This window comes from Lacerta agilis, chromosome 2 (genome assembly GCF_009819535.1).
Source record: "Lacerta agilis isolate rLacAgi1 chromosome 2, rLacAgi1.pri, whole genome shotgun sequence".
Lineage (NCBI taxonomy): Eukaryota > Metazoa > Chordata > Lepidosauria > Squamata > Lacertidae > Lacerta > Lacerta agilis.
This window is the reverse complement of record NC_046313.1, coordinates 103,935,422-103,958,863: the sequence shown is the minus strand read 5'-3', so window position 1 is coordinate 103,958,863 and position 23,442 is coordinate 103,935,422. Positions and strand designations below refer to the sequence as shown.

The 23,442-nt window shown below is 46.1% G+C and overlaps 1 protein-coding gene and 1 non-coding gene across 2 annotated transcripts; both read left to right on the top strand.

Annotated features, from left to right (window-relative positions):
- The first annotated feature begins 2,370 nt into the window (after positions 1-2,370).
- RNF39 (ring finger protein 39) lies at positions 2,371-22,391 on the top strand. Its single transcript, XM_033141529.1, has 3 exons — positions 2,371-2,746; positions 19,813-19,838; positions 21,509-22,391. The coding sequence occupies exons 1-3, from the start codon at positions 2,396-2,398 to the stop codon at positions 21,510-21,512; spliced, it is 381 nt and encodes a 126-aa protein (XP_032997420.1). The 5' UTR covers positions 2,371-2,395; the 3' UTR covers positions 21,513-22,391.
- TRNAY-GUA lies at positions 20,820-20,906 on the top strand. Its single transcript is given in 2 exon segments — positions 20,820-20,856; positions 20,871-20,906. It is a non-coding gene; the product is annotated as a tRNA-Tyr (tRNA).
- Positions 22,392-23,442: the final 1,051 nt, after the last annotated feature.

The following is a 23,442-nucleotide window of genomic DNA, read 5'->3' as shown; positions in this document are numbered from 1 at the left end:
GGAGGCCCGGGGCCACACAATACCAGTATGCCATGCAAGCACATCTTGCTGGTTGCTCACATGATGTCAGCCTGATGTTGGCCCCATGGCGTGCTGACATGCTGTGTGGATTGTTACTTTTGTGATACAGTGGTACCTCGCAAGATGAATGCCTCGCGCAACGAGAAACTCGCTAGACGAAAGGCTTTTGCCGTTCTTTAGTTGACTTGCAAGACAAATTTTTCTATGGTCGTGCTTCGCAAGACGAAAACGTTTTGCGTTTTCCCCTCCAATGCATTCCTATGTGAAACCGCGCTTCGCAAGACGAAATTATCGCAATACGAAACGACTCGCGGAATGAATTAATTTTGTCTTGCGAGGCACCACTGTATATTAATACCGTATCGACCCGAATATAAGCCACACTTTATTTTTTCCAACCGTGAAAAGTTAAAGTGCGGCTTAAATTCGCGACCTTACAAAATTTGGCTTTTGCGATATCGCTGTAGGATTTTCTTCTACGCTTGCCATTTATGGGTGTGAGTGCCTGCAGAATTTTAAGGGAGCAGCTTATATTTGAGAATTGTCTTTCTTCCTCCTACCCCCCCCCCTTGAATTTTAAAGGTGTGGCATATTTGCGGGTGCGGCTTATATTCGGGCCAATACGGTACATCGTGAAAGCCTCTTTGCTGGCTTCTCGTGGTCCCTTCCAACTCCACATTTCTATGATTCTGGATTGACTTAACTCTGCAATAGTCCTGTCCCGGTTCCAAAGATCTTAAAAAGTCCAGAGTTATACTAGAAAAATGTGAAATCGTCTTGGTTTATCAAAACTTTAAAACAGATGAGGGCAGCTGTAGCACGTGAAATATCAGGGTGTACTGTACATGATTCTCGGTGTTCATGCGCATGAATTTACCAGAGCTCTTTAGAAGCATTCAGAGCCGGCCCTGCCATTAGGCAGAGTGAAGTGGACACTGGCAGCAAAGGACTGGAGGCAAGGAGCTGGAAGGAAGAGCTGTCTGTTTCCCACAGCCTGCCCTGCGCTCCTTAACGTAGCCTGTGTGGTGGAAGATGTCACCCCCATCACTACCAGCATTGAAGTAAGGTTCAGTTATCAGTGCATTTGGCTTTTGTACACAGAAGAGGATTTCAGCTGCTCATCACAAGGCAGCTCTCAATCCATGAAGATTCAACAGCTAAACCATCATGGCTTTTTGTGCATGGGAGGAAGCTGCCTTGTGTTGCTCCAACGAGCTCAGTATTGTCTACACAGACTGGCAGCAGCTCACCCCCCATTCTTACTTGGAGTTGCTATGGGGGTTAAATAATAATAATAATAATAATAATAATAATAATAATAATAATAATAATAATAATAATAATTTATTTGTACCCTGCCCATCTGGCTGAGTTTCCCCGGCTACTCTGGGTGGCTCCCAACAAAGTGTTAAAAACACTACAGCATTAAATATTAAAAACTTCCCTAAACAGAGCTACCTTCAGATGTCTTTTAAAAATAGGATAGCTGCTTATTTCCTTGACCTCTGATGGAAGGGTGTTCCACTACCGAGAAGGCCCTCTGCCTGGTTCCCTGTAACCTTACTTCTCGCAGGACAGGGACCGTCAGAAGGCCCTCAGCACTGGACCTCAGTGTCTGGGCTGAATGGTGGGGGTGGAGACGCTCCTTCAGGTATACAGGACCGAGGCCATTTAGGGCTTTAAAGTTCAGCACCAACACTTTGAATTGTGCTCGGAAACATACTGGGAGCCAATGAAGATCTCTCAGGACCGGTGTTATGTGGTCCCTGCGGCCGCTCCCAGTCACCAGTCTAGCTGCCGCATTCTGGATTAATTGCAGTTTCCGGGTCACCTTCAAAGGTAGAACCTGGGTCCTTCTGCATGCAAAGCAGATGCCCCACCACTGACCCCTGGCCCTTGCCCCCAGATGCGGTGGAGAAAAAGCACCACCTTGTCCTCTGCCTCAGGCAGCAAAATGTCTTGGGCTGGCCTGAGATCCATTCCTGCTTTGGGGCAGATCTGCCAAGCTCAAGGAAAGATGGGCATCGGGATCCCAACCCTAGCACTGCGGATAAAACCCCAGTTGCACCTCCCTCGCCTCCCTTGCCCCCGCCAGCATTAACAGCTACGGCTTATCAGACAGCAGAATCTTCCCGAGAGCAAAAAAAAAACGAGCTCGCCTTCCACCCCAGAGGCAGTTCCTGCCACATCTTGGCAGAGAAAGCTGAGCTCGCCGCAGAGTGAAGAGGCTGGTTGTGCAAGAGTTGTTTACCTGCAGCTGGAGCTGGGAGGGTGCTCCTCCCCGGTGGCCCCACCCCCTTCTATAAAAAGCAGGGCGCTTGGCTGGCAGCATCAAACCACAGAACACACAGAGAGAGACACTCACACACGCAGCATGGAAGGCAAAGGGCTCGTGGCTCAGCTGCAGAAGGCAGCTATCTGCCCTGCCTGCAGGGGGCACTTCAAGGACCCGGTGATCTTGGATTGCGATCACAGCTACTGCCGGGCCTGCATCACCCGCTACTGGGAAGAGGCGGCCGCGACTGGGAAGGGCCCCAGGGTGCTCTCTTGCCCCCAGTGCAAGGCAGTTTTCGAGAGGAAGAACCTGCGGACCAACGTCAAGCTGGCGGTGGAGGTCAAGATCACCCAGCACCTCAACGCCAAGACGGCCCACGTGCCCCTCGCACCCAAGACCAGGAGGCGCCGTGGGGGATGGATTCCTGCAACCGGCATCCAGGAGGAAAAGGTACGACACGAGAGTAAGGGGAGTTGGGGCTCGCCAAGCGTCAATGCCATGACTCAGTTCTAGAAATTGCAAAAAAAGAGAGGATAGAAGGTCTCTGAGTATGTGCAGAGTGCCTCTCATTGCTGAATTGATTTGGTATTACGTATTACATTTGCATCTGGCCCTTCTTCCCCAAGCAACAACCGCAACTGGCCCCTAAAGATCTCAGGAGAAGGGCTTTCCATGAAGAAAGCGTGAATTCCAATTAAGCTGCCACCTTTCATTTCAGACATGAAAAGGCTTTTGTCGCAGAATCTGAGATAACTTTGCAGGAAACCAGGGTCCTGTGTTTTTTCTTTCTTTCACATTTTTTAAACAAATCCCTTTGCCAGGAAGATCTATTACTATACTGTATAACAGGGGTCAGCAATCTTTTTCAGCAGGGGGCCGGTTCCACTGTCCCTCAGACCTTGTGGGGGGCCGGACTATATTTTGGAAAAAAAAAATATGAACGATTTCCTGCGCCCGACAAATAACCCAGAGATGCATTTTAAATAAAAGGACACATTCTACTCATGTAAAAACATGCTGATTCCCAGACCATCCGCGGGCCACATTTAGAAGGTGATTGGGTCGCATCCGGCCCCCGGCCTTAGTTTGGGGACCCCTGCTGTATAAGGTCCGTTTCAAACCTTTCCCTTTAACTGAATATAAACAATAAACAGCACAAGACTGAGGGTAGAAAGAAAGTCGCCATCCACTTCTGCTTTTAAGAGGACAGGCAGAAATTCAGTCAGTGAAGCTTTCCCCCAGTACTGGAATGCTGAAAACAGTTCCTATTGAATTTCTGACTGTCACTCCAGCAGTTAAAGGCAACGAAGCCAAGAAAACAGAGTAGATACTGAAGAGCACAGGGATGTTTTCTTACAGTTGGACAACACCAATAACTAAAAACCAGAGACTTAACCAGCAGCAAAAGATATCTTTCCTTTCCCCCGCCTTGTATGTCAGCCTTCGCCAACTTGGTGCCCTCAAGAAGTTTTGGACTACAACTGCAGCTGGGGCTGATGGGAATTGTTGTCCAAAACATCTCTGCCTAGAAGAGGGATGAGGAAACACACGGTCCTTCTGCCACCCTTGACCATTGGCTTGGGCTGATGGGAGCTGGAATCCAACAACATATGAAAGACAAGAGGTTCCCCATCCCTGTTCTAGAACCTCACTAGGCCAACAACATGGCCTAGAACGTCAGGAGCAGACTTCATAAGAAAGACCCTCCAAGTGTCTCTATTTTCCAGGGACAGTCCCATATTTACAGAATCCGTCCCAGTTTCTGATTTGATCCTGGAACGTCCTGTTTTTCCTTAGGACGTCCCTAATGGGAGAAATGTTGGAGGGGTATGATAAGATGACGAAGATCTGACACCGGACCTCTTTCAATTTGGGTCTATTAGCAACCACAGGGCGAGGGAGTCACATGGATCAATACAACAGGGCTTTTTCGTACCCTGTCACCACGTGCTGTTTCCCATGGGAAATCCCCCTCCAGCCTTGTTCGTAGATTTTCTCAAGCTGAGCAAATTTGTCTCCTCCAAGCTACGGGAGAGGCCGATGCTTAAGCGGCAGAGCATGCAGGTAATTCTCAGCACCTCCGGGGAAAGCTGGGAAGGACTCTGAGAGTTGGAGACTCTGGTGAGCCACTGCGGTCAGGGCTAGATGAATGAACGGTCCGATTTGTTATCTGGGAGACCCAAGGTTGTCCCACTCCTCCTGCAGACTTAGGCAGCCATGGCAAGACAGCAGGAACACTCGAGTTATGTGGGAAGGCAGGCCTGTCAGTTTGGAGGCTCCCCTGGAGAAGCGGCCCTAGGGACTACTCCTTCATTGGAGGTTTTTAAGCAGGGGTTGGATGGTTGGGGTTTTTTTGAACTGTGATTCCTGCACTGTGTGGGGCTGGAGTTCCAACTCTGCAGTTCTGTGATTCTATAAACACAAAGCAGGGGTGAGGAAGTGGCACGAGATCCACGAAGATTTGTATATCACCTTTAAGGAGGATGCGTTTCACAGAAGGAGCAGAGGGAGAGAAGGATCTCTGCAGATCGCCAAACCCCACCCTCCTCAAAATCCTAGCAAGGCTCTGTGCCTTTGACCTGCACAGTGAAACCTTCCTTGTTGTCTTGCATTTGTCCAGTCTGAGGCTCCAACCTTATACCCACTTGAACGGAAAGAAGCCCCACAGAACTCAGCGGAACTGAACAGAACATGTCTAGGATTTCACCGTCAGACAGCCAGTCCCCAGGATTTCCACATTTAAAATAACATGCGTACACGCACACACACACATACAAAAAATGCCTCAACCGAAACGGAAAACAGGCTTATCTGGTATGCCCGTTGACATTAGCATTACAGGTAGCCTGGATCGCAAAGCGGCAGATAGAAAGAGGAAGGAGAACAAAACCGCTTTGTATTATTTGGGGGAATAAAGAACCTTCTGCCCTTCAGATGCAGAGCCTTCAATTGTCCCTATTTTCCAGGGACAGTCCTGGAATTACAGAAGCTGTCCCGGTTTCTGATTTGATCCCGGAATGTCCTGCTTTTCCATAGGACGTCCCTATTTTCGTGGGAGAAATGTTGGCGGGCGTGCAGATTTTGCTGGATTACAACTCCCATTATCCCTGACCATTAGCTGTTCTGGCTGGGGCTGATGAGGGCGGGGTGGCATACAAATGTGGGAAATAACGAATAAAATCAACAGAGTAAGGGGACAGCTTTCATAGAGGCAGGAAAAAATTTGGCAAACCTAGTGACCTCCATTCTGGAAGGGGGATTTCCAAACGCACTGTGAGGGAAAGGAGTAGGGTGAACACTTAATGGAGCAGGGATCTTAGATATTTGATTCAGATACAGTGGTACCTCGGGTTAAGAAACTTAATTCATTCTGGAGGTCCGTTCTTAACCTGAAACTGTTCTTAACCTGAAGCACCACTTTAGCTAATGGGGCCTCCCGCTGCCGCTGCGCCGCCAGAGCACGATTTCTGTTCTTATCCTGAAGCAAAGTTCTTAACCTGAAGCGTTATTTCTGGGTTAGCGGAGTATGTAACCTGAAGCGTATGTAACCTGAGGTACCACTGTATTGGACTAGAATCACAGCTGCCAACTAACCAGGGGTGGATGGGAGAAAGAGGCATGGTTTCTTTCGACTAGAGCTTGAGCTGCCTATGTCAGCCAGTGAATCTTTCTTAAGACATGGAAATATGCATAATCACTTGCTAACGTCTGCAGAGTAAGCTGCTGTATGAAAGGCACAGGTGCGTGGGCTGGGAAAGAAGTTGGCAACCTGAACTAGAGTCTTCACGGAAGGAGGAAACTTGATACTATAGCAAAAAAGCAAAGATGAGAATTAGAGGGCAGAAATTAAAGCTCCAAAAATGGACAACTATGTATTATGTAATAATTACATATTTCATTGAGGAAGATAGCCATACGGGCATTTTTAAAACAGTGGTTCCTCTTCTTGCAAATATGCATGTGTGAGTGCCTAGCAAAGTTTTATGTTTGTGTGTTACAGGTGGGTAGCCGTGTTGGTCTGCCATAGTCAAAACAAAATAAAATAAAAAATTCTTTCCAGTAGCACCTTAGAGACCAACTAAGTTTGTTCTTGGTATGAGCTTTCATGTGCATGCATGGTATCTGAAGAAGTGTGCATGCACACGAAAGCTCATACCAAGAACAAACTTAGTTGGTCTTTAAGGTGCTACTGGAAAGAATTTTTTTTTTGTTATGTTTGTGTGTGTTTGCAAAGCTTGCTGCTCTTATCATACACTATCCTGAGGGTAATCCAATCTATTTCCATTGGTAATGAATTTAGTCTGATCGCAAACCCAGATCTGAGTTACAACATCCCTCTTGTGTTTTTTTTACACTGAATTTTCCTTCTCCTGGAAGTCTTAAAACTTGTGCATTCTTGCTGCTGCAACAAGACGATAATCCGATAAGATCCAGCCTTCCTTACGTAATGCCTACTAAAAACAGAACAAGGAGAAGCATAATACGGAATTTGGAATTTAGTGGAACAACCTAGTGCAGTGGAAATTTCGTGCACCTGATCTGCCTTCCCGGATTGCACCAGCCACAATTGATCGGGCACATCCCACAAATCCTTCGCCTTCTGCTGCTTCAGCATCTCCTACATACCGGTAGCTAAGGTGGAGACCAGATAGAGTGGCCTTGCTGTTCTCGACAGGCAAGATACACAGCGATACTGGTGGGGCAGCAGGGTGGCAGCACACGCAAATGAGTGGTGCCATTGCTGAAAGCAGGGCATATATATATTTTTAAGTATTTCAGGCAAAGTGAGGTCAAAAAGTTTTCACTCCTGGTCACTGTTGGACTCCGGCTCCCATCATCCCTGACAATTGACCACACTGGCTGGGGCTGATGGGAGTTGTAGTCCAACAAGAAGGCAGACGAAAGGCAGCCCACTCCTAGTGTAGACACTGGCTGAGCTACATGGATAAATGCTCCGTCTTGTTTATAAGATCCGCTGGCCTAGGAGTAGGCTCCTCTGTGTCTGACTAGGACTGGAGACACCTGGATCCAAATAAGCCACGGATAAGAACATCTCCACCAAGTGTCCCGGGGGAAAATGGGACATCTTGTATTTTCACACGAGATCTCGGTGGCCATTTTGGGTGCCGCTGTCTAACGCACTCTGGCGACGTTATCTGGCCCTGAAAAAAAGCGCCTTTAAAAAATAATATCTTTTATTAAATTTCCACAAATTTCACATCAAATTTCAATACATTATATATATATATATATATATATATATATATATATATATATATATATATATGCTTTATCGACTTCTCATCCCATTTTCTGTGTGTTTTTTAAAAAAAGAATCTCATTGCTGCTCCCTCTCTTCACTTCAATATCATAACCATAATCTCCAATCATTTCTGTTGCTTACCCAGTTCAAATCCTGATTGCGAATTTATCATATTTCTTTAAATTGTCTGGAAAGGGCTTCCATTCTCTTATTTTAGCTGTTAGCTTTGCTGATTCAGCCGAGTCCATCACTTTGGACTGCGTGAGATTGAAAGAAACCTCTTTTTCAGGTCACCTGACTTGTGTCTATTTCTAACATGCAGCCAAATTCAGCAAACCCCTAGCCAGTTCAGGTATTCATGTGTTCCAGCTCAAGCACACCTGGTACAACAAATGAAGCCCTTTATTAGTTGCGTCAGGAGTGCGTGAGAAAACGCCTGTTGTATTTGTGCTGTTGTGAGTGATTCTGTTTCAGGGGGTTGAATATCAGTGAGCCTGGACAAACCAGTAGAAGTTGCATTTTCAGCTGAATTTGGGGAAACCACGAAGCTTCCGTTGTGTTGAGCTATTTCAGTTGCTTTTGTTTGATTTGCCCATTGCAAACAGCTGAAAGTCTGTAAATTTTGATAATAAACCCGATGTGCAATGGGGGGGGGGTTGAATAATTTCCATTGCAACTGTGGAGCTGTAGAGTTAGAAGGGACCTGCCCTTCTTTGAAGGAGGAAATGTGTTTTAAAGGCATAGCATGCATGCACAGTCTCACCTTTGGATCTCAGCACCCAGGCAGCATGGAGATGCTCCTTCAGGTACAGTGGCACCTTGGTTCTCAAACTTAATCCATTCCGGAAGTCTGTTTCAAAGCAAAGTATTCCAAAACCAAGGCACGCTTTCCCATAGGAAGTAATGCAAAACGGATTAATCCGTTCCAGACTTTTAAAAACAACGCCTAAAACAGCAATTTAACGTGAATTTTACTATCTAAAGAGATAATTGATCCATAAAATGAAAGCGATAATCAGTATCAGTATCAAAACCTTTATTGGCATCACTTACAAACATTCAAAATAAATAGGCCAGTACGATCTCGTCGCCATATCATCAGTACAGTCACTTGCCAAAGGGAAGAGGAGGCCAGCAATCTATTTCACCTCTGTGGGTCTCCAACAAGGGCAGGGTCCTGTAATGTACTTCGGCGGCAAAAGATCAAATAGAGGAACTTAGTTACTGTCTTGGTGAGCTCCTGGTTCCCCCCCTGTAATAGGAAGTGTATAACCTGTATCTCCGGTTTCCATTTTGGGATAAATAGTTGGTCTAGGCATGGGTGTACCCAGGGGGGGCAGGGGGGGCAGCTGCCCCCCTAGAAGCAAAATTTTTTAAAATGGTTATTGGCAGCCTAAAAGGGAAAAAAAGCTCTCCTCCTGAATAAAAGCTCAACGACTGGTCTTTCTTCCCCTCCCAAAATCTCAATAACAATTGAGCTCTTGCCCTCTTGCCGAGCCACAGTTGGCCACCGTGTGTGTGTGTGTGTGTGTGTGTGTGTGTGTGTTGCGCCGGCTGTTTCCCCCTCCCTCGTGCCGACAAAGAGCTGGCGTGCCTATCAGAAACCGGATCCTAGCCTGCACCCTGCTTGGTCAAATGGGGATGCAGGCTGAGACTTGGGCAGTGTCAGGGGGCGAATCCGAGAGCTGACCATGGTCTCATCATGGTTCTCATCATTCCTCCTCTGCCTGCTTTTTGTATCCACGCTACATCGTGCTGGCAAGAAGGGAGTTTGGGAAACTGAGTTCCCTTGCATGGTGAGTAGTTCTTTGTGAGGACTGAGGATCCTGGGGAACTGAGTTTTTCAGCCATTTGGGGCTTTCTGTTTTTGGGGAAAAGTTTTTCTGTTTTTTGAAGCTGTTTTTGTTTTTTGAAGCTGTTTTTGTTTTTGAACCCGAACGACCATGGCTTGCCCCCCCCCAGTTTTGATCCTGGGCACGCCCCTGGGTCTAGGTATTGTTGGCGGAGATCATCATATATTTTGCATTTAAGGACCATGTGAGCTAGAGTTTCCACCAGGTGGGCATCACATGGGCGGGTCCCATCTCCTTCTGCCGTCCCCGCGAACCTACCCCAGAGGAGGTTAGAGGGATTAGAATTGAACCTAGCCAGCGAAAAAGCCCTTCTTTCTTGCGGGTTAAACAGAAAATGTAGGTAATTGGGATTAGATTCCTGCGCCCAAGAGTGTCGGAAATAAAGAGGGGAACATGTTTTTTCCGCAGCTAAAATTAGTTCCTGACGCTCTATGTCCCATAACCTAGTTTTTAACATGGCTTTGGTGATTGGGAAAGCCACGGCACCTAGGAGATCCTCTGAAAGCCCAAGTTGCCATATCTTGGTGCAAAACAGTTGTAACCCTGGGGAAAGGAGGGAGTCTGACAGAACTTCACTTGTCTTTATCTGCTGAAAAGCAAATGTTTAGCCAGCATAGAAGAAAACTCATCCAGGCAACTGTCTCTAGCTTATGTTGGCCTCCCTCTAGACACAAGGCTGCGTAAGGTACACAGTGTGGGACAGCGAAAGTCTTAAATAGCTGCCTGCACTCGCTCCACTGACTGGGTAAACCCTAACATCCAGATTGGAATTGCATAGAGCAGTTGAGCTCTGACTTTAGCATTAAAAACCTTGAGGGCAGAAGGGATGTGTTCGGCAGCAAATATACTAAAATTGGAACAATAAAGAGAAGCAATAATCAATTAATAAATAAGACAGTGTTGTAGATCATAAAAATTAAAATTTAATTTTTTTTCTCTTACCTGCTCTGATGATAGTGATTGTTTGGATGGGGGGACTTTTATCCATTTCCGCAGACACACAATCAATCAATCAGTAGCTGAACTGGGTTCCACACAATCACAAAAACAAATTAATTTAAAAAGCATCAAAAACACAAAATAAATAGAAAAAACAAAAGCGCCAAACTTAATCAGTTCCAGAAGTCCATTTGACTTCCGAAATGTTAAAAAAACCAAGGCACAGCTTCTGATGGGTGCAAGTGCCACAGAAACAATAGTCAACAGCCGCATCAGGTGTTCGGCTTCCGAAAAATGTTCAAAAACCGGAACACTTACTTCCAGGTTTTCGGAGTTTGAGAACCAAAGCGTTTGAGAACCAAAGCGTTTGAGAAACAAGGCGTTTGAGAACCAAGGTACCACTGTATTAAGGGCCCAATCACTTGGGGCTTTACACATCTGCATTAAATTGATGCTGCTTATACCTTATAACAACTGCATCAATATCGCTAACCTCTCAATAAAAGTAGGTAGCCGTGTTGGTCTGCCATAGTCAAATCAAAATAAAAAATAAAAAATAAATCCTTCCAGTAGCACGAAAGCTCATATCAAGAACAAACTTAGTTGGTCTCTAAGGTGCTACTGGAAGGATTTTTCTTTCTTTCTTTCTTTTTTGTTCTCTCAATAAAAGCAAAGAGATGTTTGCTTTGGTGCGTAAATGCCTGTTGTTGTTCAGTCGTTCAGTCGTGTCCGACTCTTCGTGACCCCATGGACCAGAGCACGCCAGGCACGCCTATCCTTCACTGCCTCCCGCAGTTTGGCCAAACTCATGCTAGTAGCTTCGAGAATACTGTCCAACCATCTCATCCTTTGTCGTCCCCTTCTCCTTGTGCCCTCCATCTTTCCCAACATCAGTGTCTTTTCCAGGGAGTCTTCTCTTCTCATGAGGTGGCCAAAGTACTGGAGCCTCAACTTCAGGATCTGTCCTTCTAGTGAGCACTCAGGGCCGATTTCCTTGAGAATGGATAGGTTTGATCTTCTTGCAGTCCATGGGACTCTCAAGAGTCTCCTCCAGCACCATAATTCAAAAGCATCAATTCTTCGGCGATCAGCCTTCTTGATGGTCCAGCTCTCACTTCCGTACATTACTACTGGGAAAACCATAGCTTTAACTATACAGACCTTTGTCGGCAATGTGATGTCTCTGCTTTTTAAGATGCTGTCTAGGTTTGTCATTGCTTTTCTCCCAAGAAGCAGGCGTCTTCTAATTTCGTGACTGCTGTCACCATCTGCAGTGATCATGGAACCCAAGAAAGTGAAATCTCTCACTGCCTCCATTTCTTCCCCTTCTATTTGCCAGGAGGTGATGGGACCAGTGGCCATGATCTTAGTTTTTTTGATGTTGAGCTTCAGACCATATTTTGCGCTATCCTCTTAAATGCCTAGGCGGTTTTAATTGTCACCCCAGAATATTAAGCCAACAAGGTAGCCCAAGAGGTAGGTGTTAGCACAAAGGTTCTGAAATGTAGGGTGTCCCGCTTGCTCATCCCTTAGCTGGCAACCTATGATCATCACATTTCGAAGGATTAGGAGTCTTAACTGGCCGTAGATACACAGCTGTGAAGCACCAGGACTGACACTTCCTAGGACAACAGCTCTGGGGCCAGCCTGGTCATTGGACACACAAATCAGAAAAGATCATCACTGCTAAAACATGCACACCTGTCAGCGGCTCTATGGTAAAGCACCTGCTCTGCAAGCAGAGAGTCCCAGGTTGCCTCCATGGGATGTTGTCGCACTGAATCAAGACCCATCCCTAGTATCCTTTAGCATTGGCAACAGAAGCCCACTTCATTTGTTCAAGAGATTTTAGCTCATCGTTGCCATGGTGGGTCTAGCAGGACAGAAGAGCATTCTAATAATGGCGAATGAACATAGCAGTGAAGAGAGAAAGTGGAGAGAGGAGGCAGGAAACACACATAGCAAAATGACAGATCCGTAGGAGGGGTGAGGATTCTGATGGGATCAGGATCCCTTTGATTAAGGCTAATTTCTCAATCTGGTTGAGCCTGCCCAGTCCCTTGGGAAAGGATGGTTTTGGAAAGAGATGTCACCATACGAGGACAGGTAGAATGGCCGTGGATTATTACAAAGGAGACGGATATATGAGTAGATTTTTATTTATTTATTTAAGCAAATGTAACTGAAATTGTGGCAGATGGAAAATGGTTCCACGTCAACATGGGATTTGGGACTTCAGTAATGAACGAGGCAACAGATGGCACTTCTACCTGAGCAATAAGCCCATTGGCGAAGTGGGAAGGTGAACCATTTTACAATGGACACAATGCATGAAAAGCACTCCGGCTGCTTGAATTTTTCAGTGGAAAGTGACTGCTCAGGATTGTGCCTGTTCACAGATGATCAAAAAATGCAGATGCAAAGCTACCTTCCAGCCAGATCAAAAAACTAAAATAAGTCTCTAATTGAAATTGTGGCAGATGAACTGTAGCTAGCTCCGTATAAACACGGGACTTGGGACTTCAGTAAGGATCAAAAGATGGCACAATCATCTTCCACCAGAGCTGCATATGTCCTGTCTCTAGTTGAGGTTGCCAGTGCGGTGCCCATGGGCACAGTGGTGCCCTTGAGGTCGTCTGCTGGTCACCATGAAACTTAGGAGGTGATGAGGAGGGTTCGCTTTTTCTCCCTTGAAAAGTCCATGGAGCTGACAGAGGGTGTTGGACAAGTGACCCTCTTTTCCACTTCTTCCTCCAGCTCTATGCAGTTTCTGACACTCCGATTAGTTCTACTGTAAGAGGCCAGAGAGTGTGGCACCGATGGCACTCACTTAAAAATCCAGATGTGCCCATAGGTTGGCAACCCCTGCTTCTAGTGTAAGATACACCACATTAGTGTCATTCACAAGTGTCTTATGCTAGGCTATGAGGTGTTCTTATGCTCACTTAGGACCCATCGGGGTTAAAAGGATGTTCAGGTTTTAAATTCTGCTACCTCCCTAATAATAATAATAATAATAATAATAATAATAATAATAATAATAATAGACATATATGCCACCCATCTGACTGGGTTACCCCAGCCTATTCTGTGCGGCTAAAGTACCTGTGAGGTACTTTAGGCTGAGAGATGGTGACTGGCTTACAGCCATCCAGTGAGCTTCACGACTGAATGGGCGTTTGCACTCTGGGCTCCCAGATCCTAGTCCAACACCCTAGTCACTGCAGCACGGTGATGCAATCGACTCGGCAGAACAGTGACCAGGCACCAGGACGCAGAGCAGCAATGACGTGTACAGCAATGAGTGCACCTTGTCAGAGACTTCTAGTATTCCAGGCATGAGGAAGTGGCAAGAAGACTTCCTCTCCTTGGCTGTATGCAACATCACTGGGAAGCAATCAGAAACTCCACCTGACAGTTCCAGGGGAAAGAGAAGTGGGCATTGTCTCAGCCCTGGCCTCATGCTCACTCGGAGCACAAACAAACCCAATGCTCTCAGGGCAGGGACATTGTCACTTGTGCCTGCATCCTGAACACCACCTGTCGTGTGCTGATGACTCCAAACGACATCCACTGATTAAGCTCAACTATTGCTTGAGGAAAATTACAGATAATTATAGTGTGAGGCTCAAGAGGCCATTGGTTCAGTGCTTGGCATCAAGGGTTGGCAGGTCTATTTTATTTTTATTTATTTATCTATCACACTTAGATCCTGCCTTTTCCCCCAAAGAGCTCAAGCTGGCGTACATGGTTCTCCTCCTTTAATCCCTGCAACAACCCTGTGAGGTGGGTTAGGCCGAGAGGCAGTGATTGGCCCAAGGTCACCCAGTGAGCTTTGTGGCCAAGAGGGGATTTGAACCCTGGTCTCCTGGATCCTAGTTCAACACCCTAACCACTACACCACCCTGGCTGCAACCTGGAGACCTGTGCCTCTAAATGTGTTGATGCAATGGATGTCACAGCAGCCTCAGGTCACTTGCCTGTTGCTTAGTCCCCTGCTCCCGCTTCCCTGCTGTTTGGCACACCTGGAGTTTAGGTTTTCTGCCTCTTACCTCTGATACGGGATGTTGCCCTTTCGATCCTTTGCTGGAGGAGGAAGAAAAGTAACAGCTGTGGCTCTGCCATGCTTCTCTGCTCATTCCTCCCTCTACAACTCTGTCATTCCGCTTGCTTGCCCCACCTGCTGGGACAATTAGGACTTCAGGTGTGCCACAGAGCAATGCAGTGGGATGGACAGCCAGTACCATAAAAATAATGGGCAGGAGATGGAGCAGGCAGCTAACCACAACCTAGTCTAGTCAGCTCTTTAAAAGCAGCTTGACCTTCATAAATGAGCTGGTGAAAATTTCACTCCGCGGTGATAAACTTGAGGCAGATGCTTAGCGCTGACTCAGACCATTGGGCTGTCCAGCTCAGCATTGTCCTCAAGATTTTCTCCCAGCCCGACGTGGAGATGCCAGGGATCGAACCAGGGACCTTGTGCCTTCAAGGAAGAAGTTCTACCACTAAGCTACAGCTCTTCCACTACCCAATCGCCACTAACTTCAGCCCACTGCTGCTGATCTGACACTGCTGCAGGGAACAGTTCAGAACCTAAATGGAAGATGACATGGAGGTACTCCAGGTCACCGTCTCTCCCTCTTCACCTGGAAGGCAGCTCCTGTAAGTCTGTGGTGGGTGGCTCTGCTGCAAAACCCGATAGCTATCTAGGAGCAGTCATGTCGAGCTGCACCAACGCAAGACATCTCTTTTTGCCAGCAGCATCGCACCTGGAATCCATAAACTTGCTCATTAGAAGCTGGCAAAGCTGGATGAGTCACTAATGCATGGCAGAATGTACCAAGTCAAATAAGTACTTTTGGGGAAAGATGCTCCCGTCTAATAACGTCAAGCAGCGCACATTGCAGGAAACAGGGGCGAACCGGGCCACACAGTGAGAAAACAGTCATTATATTTAACTATGTAAATATAAGGCATACGTAGTCATGCCACAAAAGGACACACCTGCTGTGCACTGGTGGGTTGTGGATTGCTGACACCATATCCATGTTTTGCTCTCGCACACTCACTCGGGCAGGTTGAGATTTCTAAACAGTGGCATCTTCTGGTGATTCTTATGCTTCTACTTTCACTGGAAGCGCCTGACATGTTGGCATCTGGGGAACTGAGCTGCTCCCATCACTTTGGGTAGAATCCAACTAGACAGAGCTCCCCCTCCTTCTGCTCCCAACCCAGATCTTCTCCAGAGGGGTGAGGGAACCTCTGCAGTGATAAGTTCTCTTGTACGAGTGAAAGGTATTCTGCTCTTGCAATCACTCTAGCTCCGTCCGCACTACGCATTTAAAGCACTACCATGCCGCCTTAAACAGTCATGGCTTCCGAATCCCCCAAAGACTCCTGGGATCTGCAGCTTGTTAAAGGTGCTGAGAGTTGTTAGGAGACCCCTATTCCCCTCTCGGAGCTACAATTCTCAGCCATATCACAGTGAAGGTTAAGGGGTGATATAATAGCCATGTTCAAATATATAAAAGGATATCATATAGAGGAGGGAGAAAGGTTGTTTTCTGCTGCTCCAGAGAAGCGGACACGGGGCAATGGATTCAAACTACAAGAAAGAAGATTCCACCTAAACATTAGGAAGAACTTCCTGACAGTAAGAGCTGTTTGACAGTGGAATTTGCTGCCAAGGAGTGTGGTGGAGTCTCCTTCTTTGGAGGTCTTTAAGCAGAGGCTTGACAGCCATCTGTCAGGAATGCTTTGATGGTGTTTCCTGCTTGGCAGAGGGTTGGACTGGATGGCCCTTGTGGTCTCTTCCAACTCTATGATTCTATGATTCTATGATCTGCATTGCATGCAGGAGGTTCCAGGTTCAATCCAGGTAAGCCTGGGTAGGATCCTGATCTGGACCCCTGTTTTGCTGCAGCCAGCCAGTGCAGACCAGGGTTTCCCAAACTTGGGCCTCCAGCTGTTTTTGAACTACATCTCCCCATCATCCCTTTCCACTGGTCTTGTTAGCTAGGGATTGTGAGATTTGTAGTCCAAAAAACAGCTGGAGAACCAACTTTGGAAAACCCTGGTGTAGACAATACTGAGCTGGAGGATCTGGTTGTCAGTAGAGGGCAGCTTCTTATGTTCCTATATTTTGGCTCGGTTGTAGATCATCTGCTTTGAGTTCAGAAGGTCCCAGTTTCCATCCCTGGCATCTCCAGGTAGGGCTGGGAGAGAAGCCTCCCTGAGAGGCTGGAGAGCTTCTTCCAGTCAGTGTAGACAATACTGAACTAGATGGACCAAGGAATCAACTCTGGATAAGGGAGCTTCCTACGCTGCTTTAGATACAGGAGACTATCATGGCATCCTTGTGGACGGGCGAGCCCGTGGTGCTGGAGGAAAACTCGTGCGTGACACCTCTGCCCCAGACACACGCGGCTCATAAATTCCTGGAGGCTGAGGTGGTTGTGGGTGACCTCATGCACATCGAGTGGCTGGAGCATGCTGCCGAGCAGAGCGAAGGTTGCAAACTTTAATTGGCACTGCTGAGGCTCAAGGCATGTAACTGATGGGAAGGATTTCAGGGACACCGCCCTCCCCCGTGACTCAATCACTCGTAGGCCAACCATTAGGTAAGGCAGCCCAGGACAATGATGTGTTTATGTTGCTCCATGCCCCAACCTGGGTTGTAGCCAACCACTCCTGATTATCAGGCATAAACAGCACGTGGAATCCCAGGTGAGCAGATGGCACACAGAGTCTTCTTCTTCTTCTTCTTCTTCTTCTTCTTCTTCTTCTTCTTCTTCTTCTTCTTCTTCTTCTTCTTCTTCCTCCTCCTCCTCCTCCTCCTCCTCCTCCTCCTCCACGAAAATGGTTTTAACAGTGAGTCTGTAAGTGACTGTGGAGGCCAATTCTGGACCCACACGTCCTTCCACAGTGGGGACATAGGTTTCCGGGCGGAAGTTGATCACGGTGTGTGTTTGCCAAGTGTGCCTTCCTCATGGCACGTTTCTCCCTATTGTCCTGAGTTCGAGCGTCTTCAAAGCCCATGACAAATTTGGTCAAGGCTGTTCTCCAATTGGAGCGCTTGCAGGCCAGTGTTTCCCATTTGTCGGTGTTTATATATGTGTGTCCAAATGTGTACATGGAAGGGGCTCCAACTTTTTCCCCACCAAAGACAATGTAACTATCGTTAACAGCTGCCTGGGAGAAATTAAACAGGCACAGCTTTTCCCAACACAAAGGTGACCATGATTGCATCTGTTGAATTTCAGGCTGACGAGCAACTGTTAAAGGTACAGATCCTCTGTCTGGGAAGGTGGGTGGGTGGGATAGCCTATGTAAGTGTAATTGGGGAAAGGAGAGATTTTAGGAGTGCACAAGTTCTTGGGAGGATAGCGAATCCCATAGCAGCGTTTCCCCTGCAAATTGCAGATTTTTCACTAGGGTGACCACATAAGGCACACTGGTGGACCAGTGTTAGTTGTGTAGAGGAGGGAAATTGGGCAAACATGCCTGCCCCATAGGGACAGACAAAATTGCACTTACTGAAATTTGTAATTCGGTTAAGGAGTCGAAACTGTGTCATTGTGAGCCCTGTCCTTTTGCAGCTGGTTGCCTTGTTTTTCAGACCAGCACGCACACCCTTCAATTTAGCAATTCATTTCGTACCTTGGGTCTGGGGCTGCGTGTCCAAAATAGCGGGCCTGCCCCTTTAAATGATAAGCACACAGAAGGAGTCAATGTCCCACCCACCCAATGTGTTTGGAACCCCAGCTGCCATCATCCCTCACAACTGGCCATTCTGGCAGGGGATGATGGGAGTCCAGCAACATCATGCCAGCTACCCTGACACAGCAAACACAACAACATCGTTTATTTCATTGCAAAGCCTGGAATTATAATAATAGCAAGAGACCAGTAACCCTTTGGAGGAGCCAGAGTTCTTTTCCTCCTGCTAGTTCTCCACCCATCTCTTCCAGCTCCCCTTCACTATTCTGAAGGAGCAACCAGGAGCTGCCCTATCATCAGGCCAGAGTTGCAGGGAGGAACTTGTGAACATCTAGTGCACTTGGACCGAACTTCCATTATCCTTGGCCCCTGGCTGTGCTGACTGAGGCTCATGAGAAGCTCACAACAACATCTGGAGAACCACAGATCCCTCCATCCCTAGTGCAGCAGGACAGTTTCATTTTCCTTTAACCCAAATACCCTCGTGCCTGCGGAGACTGGAGAGCAGGCTGCGGCAGAAGGAACAAATACAACACAAAATGTGTACCTGGTTCAGGAGGGAACAACATTCAGACAGCAATCTTTGGCATGAGAACTGGGGTGACACAAGCATGGCCTGGCTTTATTTAACTTGTGAGGTGCTGGAAGATATGTCTTCATCTGGGCTTGGGGACGCTTGCCTTCAAGCCCTCTGCTGACCTTCGTTTGGACACTTGCATTGCCTAGTTTGCATTAATAAGAGCTCTGCCTTGACTGGGATGATGTGGAATAAATAAGCATAATGCACAGACAGGAGCAATTGGTTTTTGAGGTGCTCGTCTCCTCCTTGGGGGCTTCCCACAAGCATCTGGTTGGCCGCTGTGATAAAAGATGCTTGACTAGATGAGCCACAGGCCTGATCCAACAGGGCCCTTATCAATATTGCAAATAAGTAAGCAAATAAATAAATAAATAATATTTATTATTTGTTGCCCGCCCATCTGGTTGGATTTCCCCAGCCACTCTGGGCGGCTTCCAACAAAAATCAGATACAAAAATATCACACATTAAAAACTTCCCTGAAAAGGGCTGCCTTCAGGTATTTTCTGAATGTCAGGTAGTTCTTTATCTCCTTGACCTGTGATGGGAGGGCGTTCCACAGGGGGGGCGCCACTACCGAGAAGGCCCTCTGCCTGGTTCCCTGTAGCTTTGCTTCTCGCAGTGAGGGAACTGCCAGAAGGCCCTCGGCGCTGGATCTCAGTGTCCGGGCTGAATGATGGGGGTGGAGACGCTCCTTCAGGTATACAGGACCGAGGCCTCTGTGGATGTGACTGCTTCCATTTATGAGCCATCTAAATCAATGGTCATCACCGTGTATCTTTTGGCATTGAATTCCAATTAAATTACACTTGTGCAAAGAAACATTTTATTTTGTTTTCTGTGTCGACGGGCCTATGCAGCTGTTTAAAATTTTATTGAGTAGCTGGTCATTTTCATGATTGATCTGTAAGGCTTTTAATTGTCTTTAAAAAAAATTAAAGGTTTTATATTGCTGTTCACCACCCTGATATTTTATGAGAGTGCAGTATATAAACACCATCATAAATAAACAATATAGAATAAGTTCTGGCTTTGCTGAACCTGCTGCCAATCAATATGAATCTGACTCAACACATTTTCCGTTTGCTCCTGCTCCATCGATACAGACGAGATTACCACCTTGACCTATCTATCTAATTTCACCTCCTCTCTCTTTTTTCCAGGAAGTCATCAGAGAAGTCTGCAGATGGTGAGTCTACTCCACCTTCTCGATTTCCAGATACTTGAAAACTAACCTTGCCAGGCATTGAATCTGACAGCTTTGTGCAAGCCAAACACACAGTGCCAGATTTACGTATAAGCTAAACAAGCTATAGCTTAGGGCCCCACTCTCTTGGGTGAAAAAAACTGGATGTACATTTCCAAAATATAAGATAAAAAAACAAATAAAATAAAACCTACATACAGCAACAGTGTTTTGTGTTGTGTAGGCTCCTATGATGTAAGTAATGGGCCTCGCCTGCTAGCCTGCTCCCTAAAATATCACTATCACTATTAATATACTTCTTCTTAATTGTATTTCACTATTAATATACTCCTTCTTAATTGTATTTCAGTTCAACCATTACTTTGATAAAATACATATTTTGTTATGTGCAAATGGCTTTAGATAACTATTAGGTCCATAAATTACCATATAGCATATATTCAACACAAAAAACAGCGACAATTTGTTGTTGACAAAGCAAAGCTGGACATATAAAGGGCCCTATTACCTTCAGTAGCTTAGGGCCTCATCAAACTTAAATCCAGCCCTGCAAACACGGACTCAAACAGTACTATAGATGACCCTAAACATGTTTGTAGGAGATAGCTGCTTAAGTATCAAATTGCAGGCCAGGGTAGAATTTTAGGATGAGGGGGCAACCTTGGGCTCTTTTCAGGGGGTCATGAACTCCAAATCCCATCAGCCCCAGAAGCATTTGGAGGTTATAAGGGATTCCCCGCATCTCAGCTCATCATCTTTTGGTGATGCTGTGATCCACACAGGTACCGCAGCTGCCACTGCTGCCTCAACAGCGTCATGACTTTGTGCCAAGATTTCTCAAGGAATATATGGAAGCTTTCATTGAAATTCCACTTCCATGCCCTGTAGGCTAATTGCTATCTATTTTTAAAAAGGAAGCCACATCCAAAGTTGAAAAGAACAAGGCAAAGCTTTGGGTTCGTTCCTTCGATAGCTCAGCTGGTAGAGCGGAGGACTGTAGATTGTCGCCAAGCCATCCTTAGGTCGCTGGTTCGATTCCGGCTCGAAGGACAGAGTGTTTTTGCTTGCCAGAAGTAGGTCCTGACCTCTCAACCAATCATACACTGTGGCTTCCCTTGTCATGACTACAAACAATCTGGAGAAACCCTCTGAGTCATGGGAGTTTAGGTCCATCAATGACCAGAATGCCACTGTTTCCCCCTTCCCTGATGTAGACGGCCCTTTAATATATTGGCTCTGAAATGTTGAGGGGCAATAAATGTCATCACAATCTTAATTGTGCCTGGAAGCGCCTGCTAAAAACATTTTTTTCAGACAGGCCTATCCAGATGCGGAAGCCAGCAAGTATTTTTAATATGCTTTTTGCTTATTTTATATTTTAATTATTTTCTGCATTTTTAAAAATGGCTGTTTTAAACTCCTTTTTATTGATAATTTTAATGTTTGCTTTCTTTTTTATAAACCGCTTGGGGATTCCATTTGCAATCAAGTGGTTTACAAATTTCATGGAATAAAATAAAAATAAGATGTCTGACGCCTCTTATACAGAATCACCCTTGAGGTTTCTCCACTGGCACCCTGAAATGCAAGTGCTGCCCTCCACCCGAGTCTTGATATTTATTGTTTGTGTATCTTCATTTTTCTCTCCACAGCTAATGTGGTTTGGATGCTCCCAGACAGCCATATTCACCTGAACCTGCAGAACAACCTACCTGGAGCCCCTCGAAGAGGCAATCCCTGCTTCCCAAGCTTTGAAGACCCTCAACAGGATGGCCAAACAAGCCATCTCCAAATAGCTCAGGCTACGGCATGGAGGCAGCTATATTTGTGGAGGGCTGCTGGTGGTGGAGAAACTGAGATTTCAGCCAAGCATGAGGCTCTGGATTCACGAGGGAGACTCTCGTGCTGCAGGCCTTAGGTTATTTTCTAGAGAGAGATATCAAGCTGTCTCAGAAGCTACAAGATGCATTGGCTTAGTGAGGGGGGTGGGCAGGAAAAGTGCTCCATACATGGCAGAACCCCCTTTACTTTGTTAGAGTTTGGAATCAGATTTCAGGCTTCCGTCATCCCCTGGTTCAGATTAAGCCGTGCCCCATAACTGAGCAGAACAGATTTTGGTTAAGCTAAATCTGCGAGGAGTGACTGGTTCCACGTTTGACTATGTCTTCAGAAGTGCTGGTACCTCCAAGTGTCACTTGACGTGGGAGAAGACTAGATCTTGGAAAAGAATAATTGGTTTTCTTTTAGTTTATCCATCCCTGCCATTTTCCTCTACTAATTTCTTGTCTGCCTTGTCTGGGAAGTGTAAACCTTCTAGGCAAACCCACCCCCCACCCCCAGTTTCTCTGTTCTTTACAGGGTCTAGTACACACTGCTGACACCATGTTAAATGGCAGAAGGAATAACTACCGTATTTGACATGAACTAGTATTCACTGAAAGGCATTAAAGTGATCTGAAGTTCCTAATGCAGTTATTTCATAAATGACCAGTGGGTGGTGCTGTGTTGTCATTTATCTTTCTGGCTAGCTTAAAAAACAACATCTGTCAGTGATTCTAACCAGCTTCTAACCTTGACCCAGGTACCATCTGAAGGGAGAAATTTGAACTTCAATGTACATACCTTATTTCTCCAAAGTCCACTCCCCTTTCCACAATATATTATACTGCTGATAAGGAAAAACAAAATAAAAATAAAAAATTCCTTCCAGTAGCACCTTAGAGACCAACTAAGTTTGTTCTTGGTATGAGCTTTCGTGTGCATGCACACTTCTTCAGATACCATGCATGCTCGCGAAAGCTCATACCAAGAACAAACTTAGTTGATCTCTAAGGTGCTACTGGAAGGAATTTTTTATTTCGTTTTGTTTTGACTATGGCAGACCAACACGGCTACCTACCTGTTGCTGATAAGGAAGAAAATGTATTATACCACAAATAATGTTGTGTTTGTTTCATGTACTATATATAATTATTTTCAATTTTTGTGTGTCTCGAGTTGTTTGAGTCCTTCCGTGGAATGGACTTTTAACTGTAAATCCATGGGCAAGTAATTAAAAAAAAAGGCATTATCCCAAAAGAAATCTGTGGTGGTGGTTGTTTTCTTTGATGAGGAGTTGGCTTGGAAGGTTTGAGTGAACAGCCAATGGAAATTTCCCCAAAGGCCTAGCATAACACCACATAAGCAATTTTCTTCTCCTTTCCCCCAGTAATGTGTGGAGAACTAACCACGCAGCACAATTCAAGGTTAATTTAGTAGATTTGAAACCCAGAGTCTTGATTTGTTGCCCTACAGCAGGATTTCCATGTCTTTAACAGTGGCACGACAGTCAGAAGAGGAATGGTCTCCCTCGGGAGATTGTGGACTCTCCTTCCTTGGAGGTTTTTAAGCAGAGGTTGGGTTGCCGTCTGTCACCGGTGTTTTAGCTGAGATTCCTGCATTGCAGGGGGTTACGATTCTAAGTGTAAGGGACAGTTCTGGTGTGGGAGTGAGAGACCTTTAGCCCTCCAGATGTTCCTGAACTACAACTCCCACCAGCCCCAGCAAGCATGATGCCCTCCAAATGTCGGTGGCCAATATCTCCCAC